The sequence below is a fragment of the Mastomys coucha genome, unplaced genomic scaffold, assembly GCF_008632895.1.
Source record: "Mastomys coucha isolate ucsf_1 unplaced genomic scaffold, UCSF_Mcou_1 pScaffold13, whole genome shotgun sequence".
NCBI lineage: Eukaryota > Metazoa > Chordata > Mammalia > Rodentia > Muridae > Mastomys > Mastomys coucha.
The window spans coordinates 58,755,410-58,770,293 of record NW_022196895.1 but is presented as its reverse complement, the minus strand read 5'-3'; the positions used below and the strand labels follow the sequence as shown (position 1 = coordinate 58,770,293).

The 14,884-nt window shown below is 47.8% G+C and overlaps 1 protein-coding gene across 1 annotated transcript in view; it reads right to left on the bottom strand.

Annotated features, from left to right (window-relative positions):
* Positions 1-457: 457 nt before the first annotated feature.
* The window catches only part of Apcdd1 (APC down-regulated 1), a 29,761-nt gene continuing 15,334 nt past the window's right edge, over positions 458-14,884 (bottom strand). Inside the window, exons 4-5 of the mRNA XM_031365847.1 lie at positions 3,103-3,424; positions 458-2,427 (exon numbers count right to left, since the gene is read on the bottom strand). Of these exons, the coding sequence (XP_031221707.1) occupies positions 1,979-2,427; positions 3,103-3,424 (771 nt within the window). The 3' untranslated portion in view covers positions 458-1,978. The remainder of the gene's footprint in view (positions 2,428-3,102; positions 3,425-14,884) is intronic.

Sequence of the window (14,884 nt, the reverse complement as noted above, 5' to 3'; positions counted from 1 at the left end):
TGGCTTCAAGGTCACCAGAAACCACATAACATCAAGATCCCGGGTCATGTGAAGGACCTGACTCTAGAGATCCTATGGCTGTTAGCATGATATAACCAAGCCAAGAGGAATACACTTGGGAATGATGGTGACACACGTTAGTGTATTGGTGAGTTGTGAATGAGCTGTTGATTATTTCTCTGTAGAGATTTCTATTACATCAGAAAGCGATCACACAAACTTCACAGACTCATCATGCTACTCTATGTATGTGTTGGTATCTATTCATATGTGGCGAATATGCAGCATATTGTTAAACAGTAGAAATAGATGAGTTTAGATGGGTTGCAGTGAATCAAGTGGCTGTAAACCAACTCCCGATTGATCCCTGAAGCACATCTTAGGGTCAGTACAGGTTCACACCTTAAAGACAGTGTTAGAATTCATTGAGTCGACAAAGAAGACATATTTCGTGGGGTTACTTCCAAATTCTTTGTTTATTAAACTTAGTAGACATTAAGTTAGTACTTTCATTTTTTAATAAACCCCCTCAAGTATGCACCATGACTTAAAATATAATCTAAATATAAAGCACTCTGGTACTCCATGCCTTCATTATAATTTAACACCACACTGAATGCTACTGCTTCATAAAGTGAATTCTTAAATACACAACTGACTCTTCTCCTGGGTCCTGGTCTCCATGTCTGCTTTCAGTTCCATCTGGGTTTTCTGTTTCTCTCCCACTTGCCTGCATGGGTCTCTGTGAGCAACAGCACTTGGTGTTTATAGCACCAGTTGCAATAATACAAAGGAATGGGAGGCTATCATTCCCTCCTCCCTTCTAATGTCTGTGAAGCAGCGAACCCTGAATGAGATGGCTCTGGACCTCTCAGCTGGGGCAGAGCCAAGGAAATGCAGAGAGGAAGCTGAGTCAAGCCAGTAATTCTAGTAACAGGGTGACTCCTCATAGACTCCATGGAGCCCAGGGACGGCCCCTAGCAGAGTAGCTCATCTGCGGATGAGTCCCACCCCAATCTCTTCTCATCGGTAAGTTACTGGAGCACTGATGTTCAGTTTCTGTGTGTCAAAGATGGCAGAGTGGATGTGCCCACCCTAACCACAGTGTGAGCCAATGACGCAGGGCGTTGGTTCACTTGGAGAAAACATCATAGATCTCCTTGTCACTTGTGTGGCACTTAGCACAAGGAATCTCCCCCTCCACTGCTGCTTCTGGCTGTCTGCAACAGGAGCTGCTCTGAATTTCCCAACTGGACCGGTCTCCTCTGAGGGTTAAACCGCAGGCTGTATTCTGTAGCCACCAAAGCAAGTATATGGCACACATCTCTTCTCAAGAAGTAAAAACCAGTGCTAGTCAATGGACGTTAAGTTACTTTGAAGCTTTACGGACACCTCTCTACTCAACATGTCTGAAAGTGTTGACTGGCATTAAGGCTGGGACAAAGACTTAGCTGAAGCTTGCCATCTTCTCTTATGTACACAACGACACCCCCATCTTTCCTGTAGTCAACACGGGGTCTGGATGGTGGTCCCGAGCCAACTCTGCACTGGGTTCCAGTGTAGAAAACCTGGAGTGTGGAAGGGATTTGGAGAGATAAAGAGAAGCCATGGCAGAGAAAGGCTGCAGCTTGTCATTTGTATGTTTTAAGCTCAGCTCAGAAATACAGACGGAGCCGGCGGACAGAGAGAAGAAGGCAGCTGCCACCCCCCGTGGGCACCCCTAAGCACTCTAGCTCCAGCTCTCTGCAGACTTAAAGTGCAACCACTGCTATGAAGTTCCCAGGCCACAGATTGGGCAGGAAGAAATTCAAAGCTGAAACCTCAAACACACTGCTCATGACTCAGAGGCTGGGAGAGGGGAGAGAGGCGAGGCAATGGCAGATCTCAAGGTATTCAAGTGCATCAAAAGAATCAATGTCCTTTCTCTGTGTGAAGAAAAGTCATACATGGTAAAGAGTCTTGGTTTAGAAAATGTCTTCTATCTGAGGATGCGCCAATGTGGTAGAGTCCAAAGGCTGACAAAGGCAGGAAGCAGCAGGGGCCCAGCTGTCCTCCCTGCTGCCCGGCCATACAGATGAGCTTGACTGTCTTCCAGTAAGTCTTCGGCTCTAGGTGAGGAAGAGGCACACTGGACCAAGGGCATCTGGTAGGATGTGGCTCTCTTCTCCGGTCTGTCTGGGCTGGAGCCATCGCTGGGCCTCTGGCCATTGAACAGCAGGTAGCGGCCCCGGGCGTCTTGCTCCATTTTGAAGATCTCATATTCTGTGTGAGGTAGTTTGATGCCCAGAGCCACGCAGCCATTGGTGTGTGTCACATCCTGTTGGATACCCACCTGCCAGGAGCCCTCAGCCCCACACTCATTCCCACTGAAGACATTGAGGAGAGAGGCTGTGGCCGCATCCATGGGAGTGACCTTCATGTGATTCACTGTGGAGAAGAGAGATATCCATGACTCTAGGGACACAATGTAGGAGACAGACACTTCTGACAAATGCTAGGGACATTGTTTCAACACAGCTGCTCTGACGGGCTAACCCAATGACCCAGCTACCTTCTTTATTTGGTATTACAAACCAATCCCACTTTTCAGGCATTCAAACTTAAAACCAAAGCAGCAAGCCCTCACTCGGTGTCAGGGCAGGTGTCTCCCACCCCAGCTTCCTTGCTTGGGTGAGCAGTGCATAGAGTGAACATTCCCTACGATGTGCTCACCTTTCCAGCCTGGAACGGGCTCTCATAGGTAGCCTCAGCTCAGATGGGAAGTAACAGCTCTCAGCGTCAAGAAGTAACTGACCCCTGCTGTGTATTCCTCACTTAGGAAAAGGACACAGCATTCAAACAGGCCCAATTCTACCAGAGAGGCTGCTAGATTTCACAGCAGGAGCATTCCTGCTTCTCACATCACAGTGGCCCATGTGATGGTTAGGGTTCCATTGTACCTGAGAGTCATGTGGAGGCCTGGTACTAGCCTGCTCTAGCAGGAAGGAGCTCAGATGGTATTTCCAAGGATGCTTTAAGGCAAACAGGGCTCTAACTTCATCCCCAGATCTCAAGCAGCAAAGATGCCAAGCGGTACCGTGAGATGTGAAGCAGCCGACTTACCTTTGAACACAAACTCTGTGCCACCCATGACCCTAGATGAGAGCACACCGCGGCTGTAACGGCCTCGAGCATAGATGGTGAATGTGGGGTGCTTGCAGACGGGGTCTGAGTAGTGGTAGTAATGCCCTTCCCAGGTGTTGTTGTTGTCGTGGAAGATGAAGTGGCGGGTGAGGAAGAGGACCTCGGGGCGTACCTCGCAGCGCTGGCTCACCCATTCCCCATGGAGGCCAATGGTCAGGTCAGCCTTGGGGGGCAGGATGGGAGGGTGGTGTTCATCGGACCGGTAAATGATGCGGCAGGCTATGCACGCATGGTTGTGGTTCTGAAACAAAGAAACGAAGACATTTAGAGACTTTAGTCTTCTCATGGGATCAGTGTGCATCCCTGAAAATGGGGTCAGGGGCGAGTTCACCACAGTTAGGATTGGGTACTTGGGGCACCATTATTTATACCCGAAACCCCCAAAAGAAATAGAGCCAGACTCTGGTGCCCAGAGAGTAGAGCTCAGTGTGAGCCAGGATGTGTATTCACATATTGCACACGGCTGTAACAGGACAGCCTGCCTAATGTCAGTTATGGCATGGACCCTTTAGAATCCTGTTGAGGTTTCGGATCATCACAAATCCAGTGGATATGTGGGTGAGGGTGTGGAGACACATCCCAATCCTTTGGTCCTAGTTGTGGGAACATAAAATGATACTGCCTTTGTGGACCAGAATAGGATGGTTTCTCATAAACTCAAACATAGAATTACTATACCATCCAGCTATTACCCTAACTACATGTCCAGAAGAACTCAGAGCAAGGGCACTGCCCCACAGTAGCCAAAAGGAAAGCAATCCAGCTGTGTGGCCACAAATGAACGGTGAAGCACACTGTGCTCTGCATGTGTGATAGCAGAGAACTCAACTTTAAAAAGGCAGGATTTCTGCACAAGTTACAACATGGATGGACCTCGAGGACACTGCGCTAAATGAAATAAGCCTGTCATGCACACACATACACTGCTTGATTTTATTCCATTTATCTGAGAGATATTTAACGATGAGATCGAGAGACAGGAGGTGGGAAGGTGACTTTGAGGGACAAGCAGGGAGGTAGAGACAGAGAGCCCGGGTAACAGGCAGAACTTTAGTTTCACAAGGTGAGAGTTTTAGATATGAACAGAGGCCAAAGCTGTTTGACATTGTGCCCTTGAGTGGGTATCCATGAGACAGATGTATGGGTGTATTTCAGCACAGTTACACTTTTTCAAGGGAGAAACTGCCAAACACACCAAGGAAAATGCAGAGCTGTGACAACAGATGAGAGGTATCACGGGGTCCCCTTGAGAAAGTGAATGCAGGAGGTAGAGGAGCCACACAGAAGGGGATGGGGGACCCCTGGGGCATGCACACACCCTGTCCATGTGTGTCTGCAGGCCAAGGTGCACAGGTCTTCAGCTCTTGAAATGCTTGCTTTCCCAGCTTGCTTTCTGCAGCTTATGGTCTACAGTAAAGCTATGCTCTCGCTTCCAGGAGACACTGCCTGGGGAGTGTTTATTTGGTGCCCGTATGGCAGATAGTCAGCTCTGACTAACCTGCTTTCCTAGAGGTTTCAGAGCTGGCAACCAAAACCTGATTGTAGGTCAGGAGGACTGGTCCTGAGACAGCACCATGATATTGTCACCACATCCAAGCCAAAGGACAACTCTTAACCCAGTGGTCTTCTCTACTCTTTAACTCCCTCAAAGTTTGTACAAGACACAAGGGGTGAGCAGAGTTGGATCATAGCCTTTGATCTCTGCCCTCTGGTCAGGAGGCAGAGCTCACTGGGACTCTCAGCTCATGTGACCTCAGACCCACAGTCACACACCTTCACCCATCGGAGAGAGGGACACCCTTGTTTAAAATTTCACCTCCTTCCCCAAGGTAGGGTGGGAGCCCTCATAAATGTGACTTGGCAACGGTGACAAGTTTGCCTTCCTGGAAGATTGTGGTGAGGGTGCGGGGGCAGGCAGGTGGCTGCCACCTGCCTCTTCTACTCCCCCATGAAGCGAAGACTTTGTACTTAGATGGCCCTTTCCATCCATTGGATGAGTTTCGTTACCATGTACAGTAGAGAACACTTCCTTTGTACCTGTGATGTGTGGCTTGCAGATGGTGAGATAACTGTGGGGACAGAGTTAAAGGGGGGAGAGGACAAGCCTTCTCTCTCCCAGGGTCCAGGTGCATTTGCTGGCCTGGGATTCCTGCAGAGGGCTTTCGGGCAAGGGAAGAATATAAACCATGCTCTAGCCTGTTATCAGCAGACCACAGGGTGATAGGAACCAGGGAGATAACAAGTAAACAGCCCATTGAAAGCAGAGCTGAATCAGAATAGAGGAGAATATCTCTGGCCAGATTACGAAGGCCTGAGCCAGCCCTGCTGCCTACCTCACAGCCGGCGGTAGCCACAAACAAGTTATTCATCTCTCTCTACTTCGACTTCCTCACTTACAACAGGGTGACTCTCAGACAAGCTTGCCTAACTGCTGCAGGAGAGAAATGGAGGAGGAAGGTGGTTCCCACTTAGTGTCCCCACTTGGGTAGACCAAAGCAATAGTCATGGATGGTCCTTTGGGTTCATGGTAGGAAGAGAAGTACAAACAGAAGTAAAAAAAGAACCCAGAGTCCTGAGCTCTGACATGCTATGTCCTCTCAGAAAACTGCCAGGAGGTGAAGGATCCAAAGCTTTTGCCCTAAGTGGGTTCTTCTGACATTTAAAGGCCAGGACGGAAAGTTAGGTTGGTGTCTATAACATGTATACTCTGGGGGTCCTGCCGAGAACAGAGTATGTCAGAATATTACCACAATCAACATGAAACCTGTATGCAACGCCATTGAGGCCCTGCCCAACCATGAGAGTCTAAAGCCCCTGCAGGTGGCTTATCACACTCCAGAGGAGGCATCAGAAGCTGATGTTCCATCAGGGTCAGAAACATGGACCCATAGGATTTCTAGTGGTCCACACAGAGCTGGGTCCCTCCCTGCTGAAATCTGCACAGCAAAGATGTTTGCTGCCTACGGCACCCGATTCCCAGAAGGTCTTACAAGGTCCTGTGGGCTGATTCACCCATCTCTACCCCCACTTCTTCTCCATCCCACTCTCCACAACTTCATTTTTCTATATCTGATGAGAGTTTAGGATCATCCGCTGAACCACCTTCACTTCTGGCCTTTCTAAGAAGTTACGTCTCAATCCTGGAAATGATTTGTTTTCCCTTTCTGCGCCAGTATTGGTTCAGGGACAGCTTAGTGCTGATGGAACGCCGCTGAAGATCAATGCTCTTTAGTCCGACAGGAAAAGGTTGGGTGGGGGGAGGCCCCAGCTGTTACCCAGGCTGTACCAGCATGGCACCTGGAGTGGTCAGTTGGTGTTCATGAATAGCACTGCTTTAAGAACAGCGGGCAGGAGTCCTGGGCTCCAAGAGGATTCTTCTGGCCTGTGGTTCTGCCAGATGAACTATGCTCTCGAGATAAAGGGTTTCCACTGGGCAGAAATCAAAAGTGGGCCAGGCATGGTTGAACCTGTGGGTTTGTGGGATTTGGGTTCATGTGCAGTGGCCAGGAGGAACCTGGCTCTTAAGCATTGGTATTACTAAATTCTTTACTCTGGTTACTTTTGTTTTATTGTGGGTTTAAATAAAGGTTGTATAACTCATCATCTTAGTAAATTTTAAGTGTACCATTCTGTGGCGTTAAATACAGTCACCTGGTTAGGTAGCGATCACACTATCTCTAGAACCTTCTCATTTTCTCTAACTGAAATGACCTTCCATCCTTCCCTATCCTAGCCCCTGGCAACCACCCCTGTACTTTTTGTCTTTGAACATGACAAGACTAAGGACCTCGTATTAGAGATAACTAAGGACCTCCTGTAAGGAGACTTATATAGTATCTACAATTTTGTGACTGGCCAGTGTCATTAGCAATTGTATTCTAGGTTCTCCCATGTTAGACCATGTATCAGAACATCCTTCCTTTTTAAGGCCCAATCATTTCATGCAGGGACACACTTTGCTTATCTGCTCCTAGACCTTTAGACTGCTTCTCCCTTGTTGCTGCTGTGAATAACATCATGAGCATAGCTAGCTGCATGGGTATGCATTTGTATTCCTCCTGCAATCATTTTGAGTATATACATAGGTGCAAAATAGCTTTACCAGATGGTAATGCAGTATAAAATAGCTAAACCATATGGCAGTGCAATGTTTGCATTTTTGAGGGAATCGCCTGTGTTCCACAGTAGTTGTGCCATTTGACATCTCTATCAGCAAACTACAAGAGTTCCAATTCCCTCACATCCTTGCCAAGATTTATTTTCCACTTTTTTTCCCCTTTGGCAACAGCTGTCCCAATGGGCAACTTACTATTGTGGTTTAAATTTATCCTTCCGTAACGATTTGATAAAGAGCGTATCTGTCACTTGTAAAATTCTTTGGAGAAGGGTCTGTTTTGCCCACCTCCCCATCCCCTTTGAAGCAGTTTTCCAGTTACCATTAAGCAATCAAAGATGTCATAAGCAGAGGCAGAGTTTTTGGCCTCAGGAGATGATATCAAGAAGGTGACAATTTTAGTCATGAGGGTTGTTAAGGCAATGCTTCTGTTGTGTGAATTAAGTTTTAAAAATTATTCTCTTAAATTCATATACTCTTTGGTGTGAATAAAAATTAAAGGGACCTACAGCAATAGTGTCACTGTAGTGGAGAGCAAAGCCTACACTCTGTATTGCTCTACAGCTCCGTTTCTCGGGCGGCTTAGTGAGAGACCCTTTACAGAGTACCAGACGAGAACTCCGTCTGCAGATCATTCACATGGAAGAGGATTTGCACCATCAGATGGCATTTGCTTTATAAAACTAGTTTTACTAAAATAAATAAATAAATAAAATATTCTGATACAAGATTCCCACTTGAGAAATGTCCTTTCCTAGGCTCGCCAAGTTGGCTCTGTAGCACTTCATTTCCCTCCATGTTAGAAAGAGTTTCAAGTCAGGGCTTCTGCATACACAGGGTCTGAAGGCTAAAATCAGGGGGGCCAGTAGGTGTTCCTTTGCTGTTCTTTACACCCACTATAAAAAGCTCTAACCTAGGGACTTGGAGTGCTACTGCAGAGTACTCATCTGGCATGTTAAGTGATTCTGGGTTCCATGCGTGGCACCAGGGGCTGGAGGAAGACTTAATTCAAGAGGGTTAGAGCTAGAAATAAGCCCCATACAAGTGTCCTCTGAAAAGAAGAACTCATGTTAAAAATGGAAATGGACCCTGCAGTTCCCAAGTACACGGTATTGCTGGCAGGGAGCAGGGTTTGCTTGTCTGCACACTGATCTTGAGCAGCAGGTTCAAGAACTGCAGCCCGTGTATAAGGATATGGGATTCTAAGGCATTCAAGTTCATCTATGTCTTAAGGTTAATGAGAATGCTGGCATATTTTCCAGTTGGGGTAACCAAGGTATATAGAGAGAAAATAACTTGGACCAGACGACCTCACAAACTTAAAGCTGTCTTGGGCCTCTAAGTCAATCCTAGAGGGCTTATGGAACGCTACCTCCAACTCCTTCAGTGCTCAGGCTTGAGGTTCTGCAAACAGCAAATGTCCCCTCAACAAGGACTGTAGCCCCATGGAAAAGGGCTCTGAGACTGATGACTGATGGGGGCTCTTCAGGCTTCTCCTGTTTCCTGCCAACATTTATTTCTGGAGGGTTGGTCAACAGCATCTGCTGACAGTGCCCACTTGTTTCCATGGGCTTCCCAGAATGGAAGAAATGACTTGAGAAGATCTTGTGAAAGATCAATTAGAGGAGCAGGCTGGACAGAGCACGGGCTTCAAAGCAGCCATTCTTGGCTAAAAGTTTTGTTCAAGGAGAGAGATGGGAGGAGAAGATGGAAACTTCTTTTCCTAAGGCTTTGCTCCATTGGATAAAAAAAAAAAAGAAAAGTATTCATGATTCTCATACAGAGACCCAGGGTAGCTGTAAACCTATGGTGAATGCTCTCCAATGGCAATTTGCTGTGTGCTGGATGACATTTCTGTTCCAGACAATCCGGCTTCCACATTAGTCCTTTCAAGCCAAGACCAGAGCGCTCCCCCTCACATTCCCTAGGTCCCCTGGCAGAACACTGCCTAGCTTGATGAGGCTTCTGATGGACAAACTGATAGGGAGAAAGGATCATAGGATATTTAAGGAGCTGAATAATGAAAGTCACATTTATCCATCAGGAGAGATGCTGTCTGTGGGAGGAGGCATCTCACAATGCTTTCCGGAGATAGATCCATAGTCAAGGAGATGGCTCAGTGGATAAGGACCCTTGTTGCCAAGCTCTGTTTGTACGTATACACATAAAGTAAATAAATAAGTGTAAGGAATAAATTTAGAATTGGATTCAGGTAACCTATGACCTCTGGTTCATTTTGATCCCTTAAAGGGGCCGGGATGACTTCATGGATCACAGAGGAAGTTTCCCGCCTGCTCCCCTCCTCTCTCCCTAGCTGCAGAGGCATACTTTTTAAATGGCCAATTTCCTGCTTCTTGGGGGTTTCACTCTGGCCTCTCAGTGTTTTTGCCTTTTAAGGGATGAAATGTTTACCGCGTGCATTGTCCTTGACAACAAATCTTTCCTAGCCTGCTAACTCCTTAAATAAAGCAACCCTGCATGCCTGTTTGTCTGCCAAAACCCTCTGGAGGAGTCAAGAAATAACAAGATCTATATCTGCAATCAGGGCATGGCCGCCTCGCTGTAGCACAGCCTTGGTGTAATGCTTACCACCAAGCAAGCAATCCCAATGGCCAGCACCCTGTCTGTATATGCACCATGCAGCATGTGCTGCCTAGTGAACACCTTGGCCCAGGCATGGGAAGAATTTTCATTAGGAAAATCTACCTAAGAATGGTCCTGGGAAACTCTCAACCCTCGGTCTTGCACCACCTCATCCATCTCCTACCATCTCTGCAATGCCCTATCCTTTTCCCACTCTGGTGGAAGAGAAAGCACACAGGGTCCTTCCACAAAAGCCCCTTGTCCTTTCCCTGAGCTGGTGTCCTGTCCCATTACCCAGGAGTCCCGTAGCGCATGCTCAAGGAACTAATAACAAACCTAGCCTGTAGCAGCAATGGGCTGAAAAAGTCTACTGCCCATGGCCACCTGTTCCAGTCCCTCTGATGTCACTAATGCCAGGAAGTTCCACAGATCACTGTCCTTCTCACACGCGCTCGGCCCTCCCCATGAATGGGTTTCTATCTGAGGATACATCTAAATTCAGATCAAAATAGCAAGGGAGAAACACTGCACCTGTACTGAACCTACACGTGTCTCTGCTTGCAGTATCCTGAAGGGTACAGTATAACAGGCATTTATATAGACTCGGGCTCTCTAAGACAAGTCCACTAGAGATGTGTAAGTATATGGAGGTATGCAGAGCTTCCATGCACACATTACACCATCATAGGACTTGAGCTGTCTTTTGATGTCTGTGGGGTCTTGGAACCAGTGTCCTGAGGACAATGAAAGCCACCATTCTTAAACAAGACTCTGAATTACAAACTGATGCTGGTTCCCAGCCTGGGAGTTTCTGTAGAACTGGAGAGTGTGTCAGAGCTCTGCCCCCTTTCTTGGTCAGGTGCCGTGAAGTTCTCATGTTGTCCTCCTTCCCACCCCCAGGCAGCTGGCCCCAGGCAAGTTTGCTAGGCCAGAATATTTAAGAAACGCAATGCCTGGGGGTTACTTTTAGACAATCCTTTTGATTTGCAACCCTGTGGATGAATCTGTAGAGGATTTTGGAGAACGAGCAATTCCATCAGTTTAAAACTCTTGCCATTTCCAAGGCTCCTGGCCATTATTTGCTTTTAATAACCATTTCAGTCTATCACTGCATGAATGAACTGGGTGTACATTCCAATTATACGGCTCTCATGAATCAGGGCAGAGGGTGGTACTGTGCTGGGGTTGAACTCCCACTTGGAGCATCTTCTTAGGGGTTATTTTAGGTCACCTTGATTTTTCTTAAGGAAGAGTAGCCAATTTCCTCCTGAAAGAAATCCCCACACACCTGAGTCTGCAAACAGATCTTATTTGCCAAAGGACTCAGAGCCTTAGAGCCAAGCTGCAGAAAGCCTAGAAAAACAGGCTGCCTTGAAGTTTCTATTTTTACATGGTGTCCTGTTTCCACAGGGGCTAAGACTAGCGGTTTCAAACTCAATTTAGCGTTAAACTAAGTTTCAGCCAGGTCTCCATGGACCAGCAATTAGGGAGAGGCAACAAGTTCAAAGCTAGAGATCCCAGGACCCCTGCACGGGCGTGTGTACTCTTTGAAGAAATTCTCTCCCAGTTGCTTCCTGTCCTGGGCTAGACAGCCACAACCCAGCCCAAACAACCTGCTGCCGGAATGTCCCATGGACACAGGCAACTGGGCTTTACCATGCCCAGTGTCTAGAAAGATACTGGCCAAATCCATTCACCTTCTCCTAGCTGGCTTGGGGAAGGATCTAAACACTTCCTGAGGGGCATCGCTATGCACCAAAGCCCAGAGCTACAAGACAAGGGAAGAGAAGAATGGGTCCTTTCAGCTGCTGAAGCCGTCTTACAGGTCTTGCTGCCATGCTGGCTAGGCAGCCATAGTGGTCCCACAGCATAGGTCTTGCTGAGTCAGGGACCCCGAGCCCTCCTCCCAGTGGCTACCAGCCTTATTTATGGTTTCACTATTCCTTATGATGCCTCCCTGGAATTTTTTTTTTCTTTTCTTGAATTTTAATTTTCCCTTGCAATGGTGTTTAGGTTCTGCAAGACCATGGTACAAATGACAAAAGGCACCTAAAGGAAACCTCAGGCTAGCCACCCCGACCCTTCCTCAGAAGCCATTGCTAAGTTCCCCTTCTTCATACCCTCTGTTCCTCCCTGTTTGCAAGCATTTGGTTTCACACAAATGAGATCACTTTGCACATGTCGGCCTTCCCCTTATCCCTTTTATAAGAAATGTTCTAGATAAACCTCACTTCCTCAAATTCTTTCCACCATTCATGCTTCTGGAATCTTGGATTGGGACCTGGGGTTTAAGGAGGCTGATTCTTGAGAACCTAGATAAATGCTCCCACAACTGCCTCATCAGAGAAGGGAGGAGACGACAGGACGATGTGTCTCATGGCCGAAGGCAGCGCTTGTATACTCTCCAGCCGGCCATTTTCATTTCTCCAGGAGCTGTCAGCCAGAAGGGCTCCTCTCTCCAGCTCAGGGAGACAGGACGGACAGCGTCTGTGGAGTTCCTCCATTTTAAAGGAAAGAAGTACGGGGGCTCTAAGGGGTCAGAAAAGGGACACTTGACCCCTGCTGGTGCCAGCAGGACAGCTTTGGACTAGGACTAGCTCCCATTTCCAAATTCCCCATGCTTGCCAATTTATCCAGAGTTCAAGAAAACCTTTTAGCTGTTTAGAAATAAAGACTGCCCCAGAGAAGGTCAGCATCATGCCCGTCACCCTGAAATCCCAAGCCAGGCTGGGATAGCTAGCTCCAAAGACATTCTCCCCCAGCCCCGGGAGTCATAAGCCAGTCGAGCTCTGACCTCGATCAGGTAGAAACACTAACCTCGGAATAGGTCCTCCCAACCTGGACGGAGGACCATAGGTAAGAGGCTCATCTAGAACCTTCACACCCTGGAGGTATAGCACAGAAGGTGGGGGAGGAGATTCATGTAAAAAGGGATGGGGCGGAGTGGGGGTGCAGGAAACAAAACCAGTTCTCCTCCTTCTGGTACTTAAAAGGAGCTTAAGATAGCAAAGAGCCCAAGTGGGCACATGTGGGTAAGGAAACAGAGCCTGGCCCTGGGCAAGCAAACAGTGGCACAAGGTTAAGTAAGGGGCAGAGAGCCTGGCCTGGCTCTACCCATGACAACTGAGGGGATAGGTTTTTGCTGTTTTTATTTTGTTTTATTTTGTTTGTTTGTTTGTCTTCAAGACAATGTCTTATACTGTAGACAGTAGGCTATATACTCAGGCTGGCCCTGGAAGTCACTATCTCACTGTGTAGCCCAGTCAAGCCTCTCAGCAATTCTGCCTCAGCCCCTTGAGTGCTAGAGTTAGTCCTGAGCCTACGAACTAGGCACACAGCTGTGTGCTACTCACTGGAAGGGGCGCGAGGGATGACAATGGCCCTGCCTGCTTGGCGGGTTGCCATAGCGATTGGAGTGACAGAACAGGGGCGTGTTCCTGGCTAAGGGGGTGTTGGTGGACCACCCAGACCACACGAAGTCAGTCTGTCAGTCTTTCTTTACTCAAAGGACACCTCACATGTAGGTGTGAAATCCCCCACCCTTCCTCCACTTCGAATCCAATTCTAAGAAAGATGGCGTGCATCTGTGACGCTCACTGCAGAGTAGAGATGGGGCTACCTGCCAGGCGGTACTAAGAACAGAACCGGAAGCCAGCAGTCCTTACCTGCTTTTCTAAAAGATCTACGGAAGCCTGGCCTAGAACCATGCCCCCAGCAGCAGGCAGCATCCTGTTCAGCAGTTCTAACACCGTGAAGGGATGGAGCTTGAGGTCCCTTGCCCATCACAGTAAGAGGATACCAGGCCTTCCCTAAGTACCACAGCTCCCTCTGCCTCTTGCTGCTTCTGAACATTAAGGACAGAGCACAATGGACTTTCCCCCTCCTCCATGTGGGAAGGAAACTCCAGGAGGCCTGCTGGTCCTACTGGTGAGCTGTCCACAGCAGTGCACCATCACCTCAAGCAGTCTCAGGCTTGTGTGCTTTTGGGTCTCCATGAGGCATCACCTTGCACATGGGGCATAATTTTCCTGATTTTAATAAAGATGATTATTTAGTAAAGCTCCTTTACATGAGTGTACAATGGCAGATGGAAAGAAAGGCAGCCCTGGACCATCTCCAGCAGACAAGTACCTGAGATAACCTGGTTAGTGATGAGTGAACTCAGAGGGACCTATGAAGAAGGCTTTAATTACTGAAGAAAACTCAGCCACATCCACTGTTCTTAGCTACATTCCAGCAAGGCCAACTAGCGGGCCTGGTGGATGCTATAGAGAAAATCCCCTGACCACTCCCACCGGCTTGAATCTGTCTGCTTACCCAAGCCCAGGACCACAAGACATTAACTGACATGATTTAGAGCATAGGGGAGGAAATGTCTCATGAATTCCAAATACTACTCGAACATAACTCTAATAATGAGAATTATAAGATGTAATTGCTTCCTGTGCTCCCCCGTCCTCCTTCTAATTGCAGTGACTTTCCAAGTCATGTAATAAAAAGGGAAGACGGGTCTTATAAGAAAGAGATTTGGTTCAAGTGTTGGCCTTGAAATTTACCAAGTGTATGACAAAGACACCTGACCCAAGAACCTCAGAGGGCAATGACAGCATGTCTCAGGAAGCTGCTGACAATCTGGAAGCAGGAACAGGTAAATGACCACAGGGAAGTCTAAGGTCCTATGGGACAGCATGCCACTGTCCCAATAGAAACACTGTTCCTTCCACCTTCTCCAGTGTTGGGGTGTCCTGCTGATGGGAGTCTTTCCCAGCATGGTCATGGTACCCCCTCATGCTGTCCTCTGGGCTGTACAGAGCTACTGAGATGTTGGAGTTTATTGTTGATGGGCATCACAACTACTCCCCAGAACATGAAACATGAAACATGGGGGTGGCAGCCCTGAGCTCCCAGCTACATGTCCCTTCCCAGCCTTCCACGTTTCTCCTTTTGCTCCTCTATGAGGTAGAACCCTACATTCCTCAGGTTCCCCGGGATCTCTCTGACATG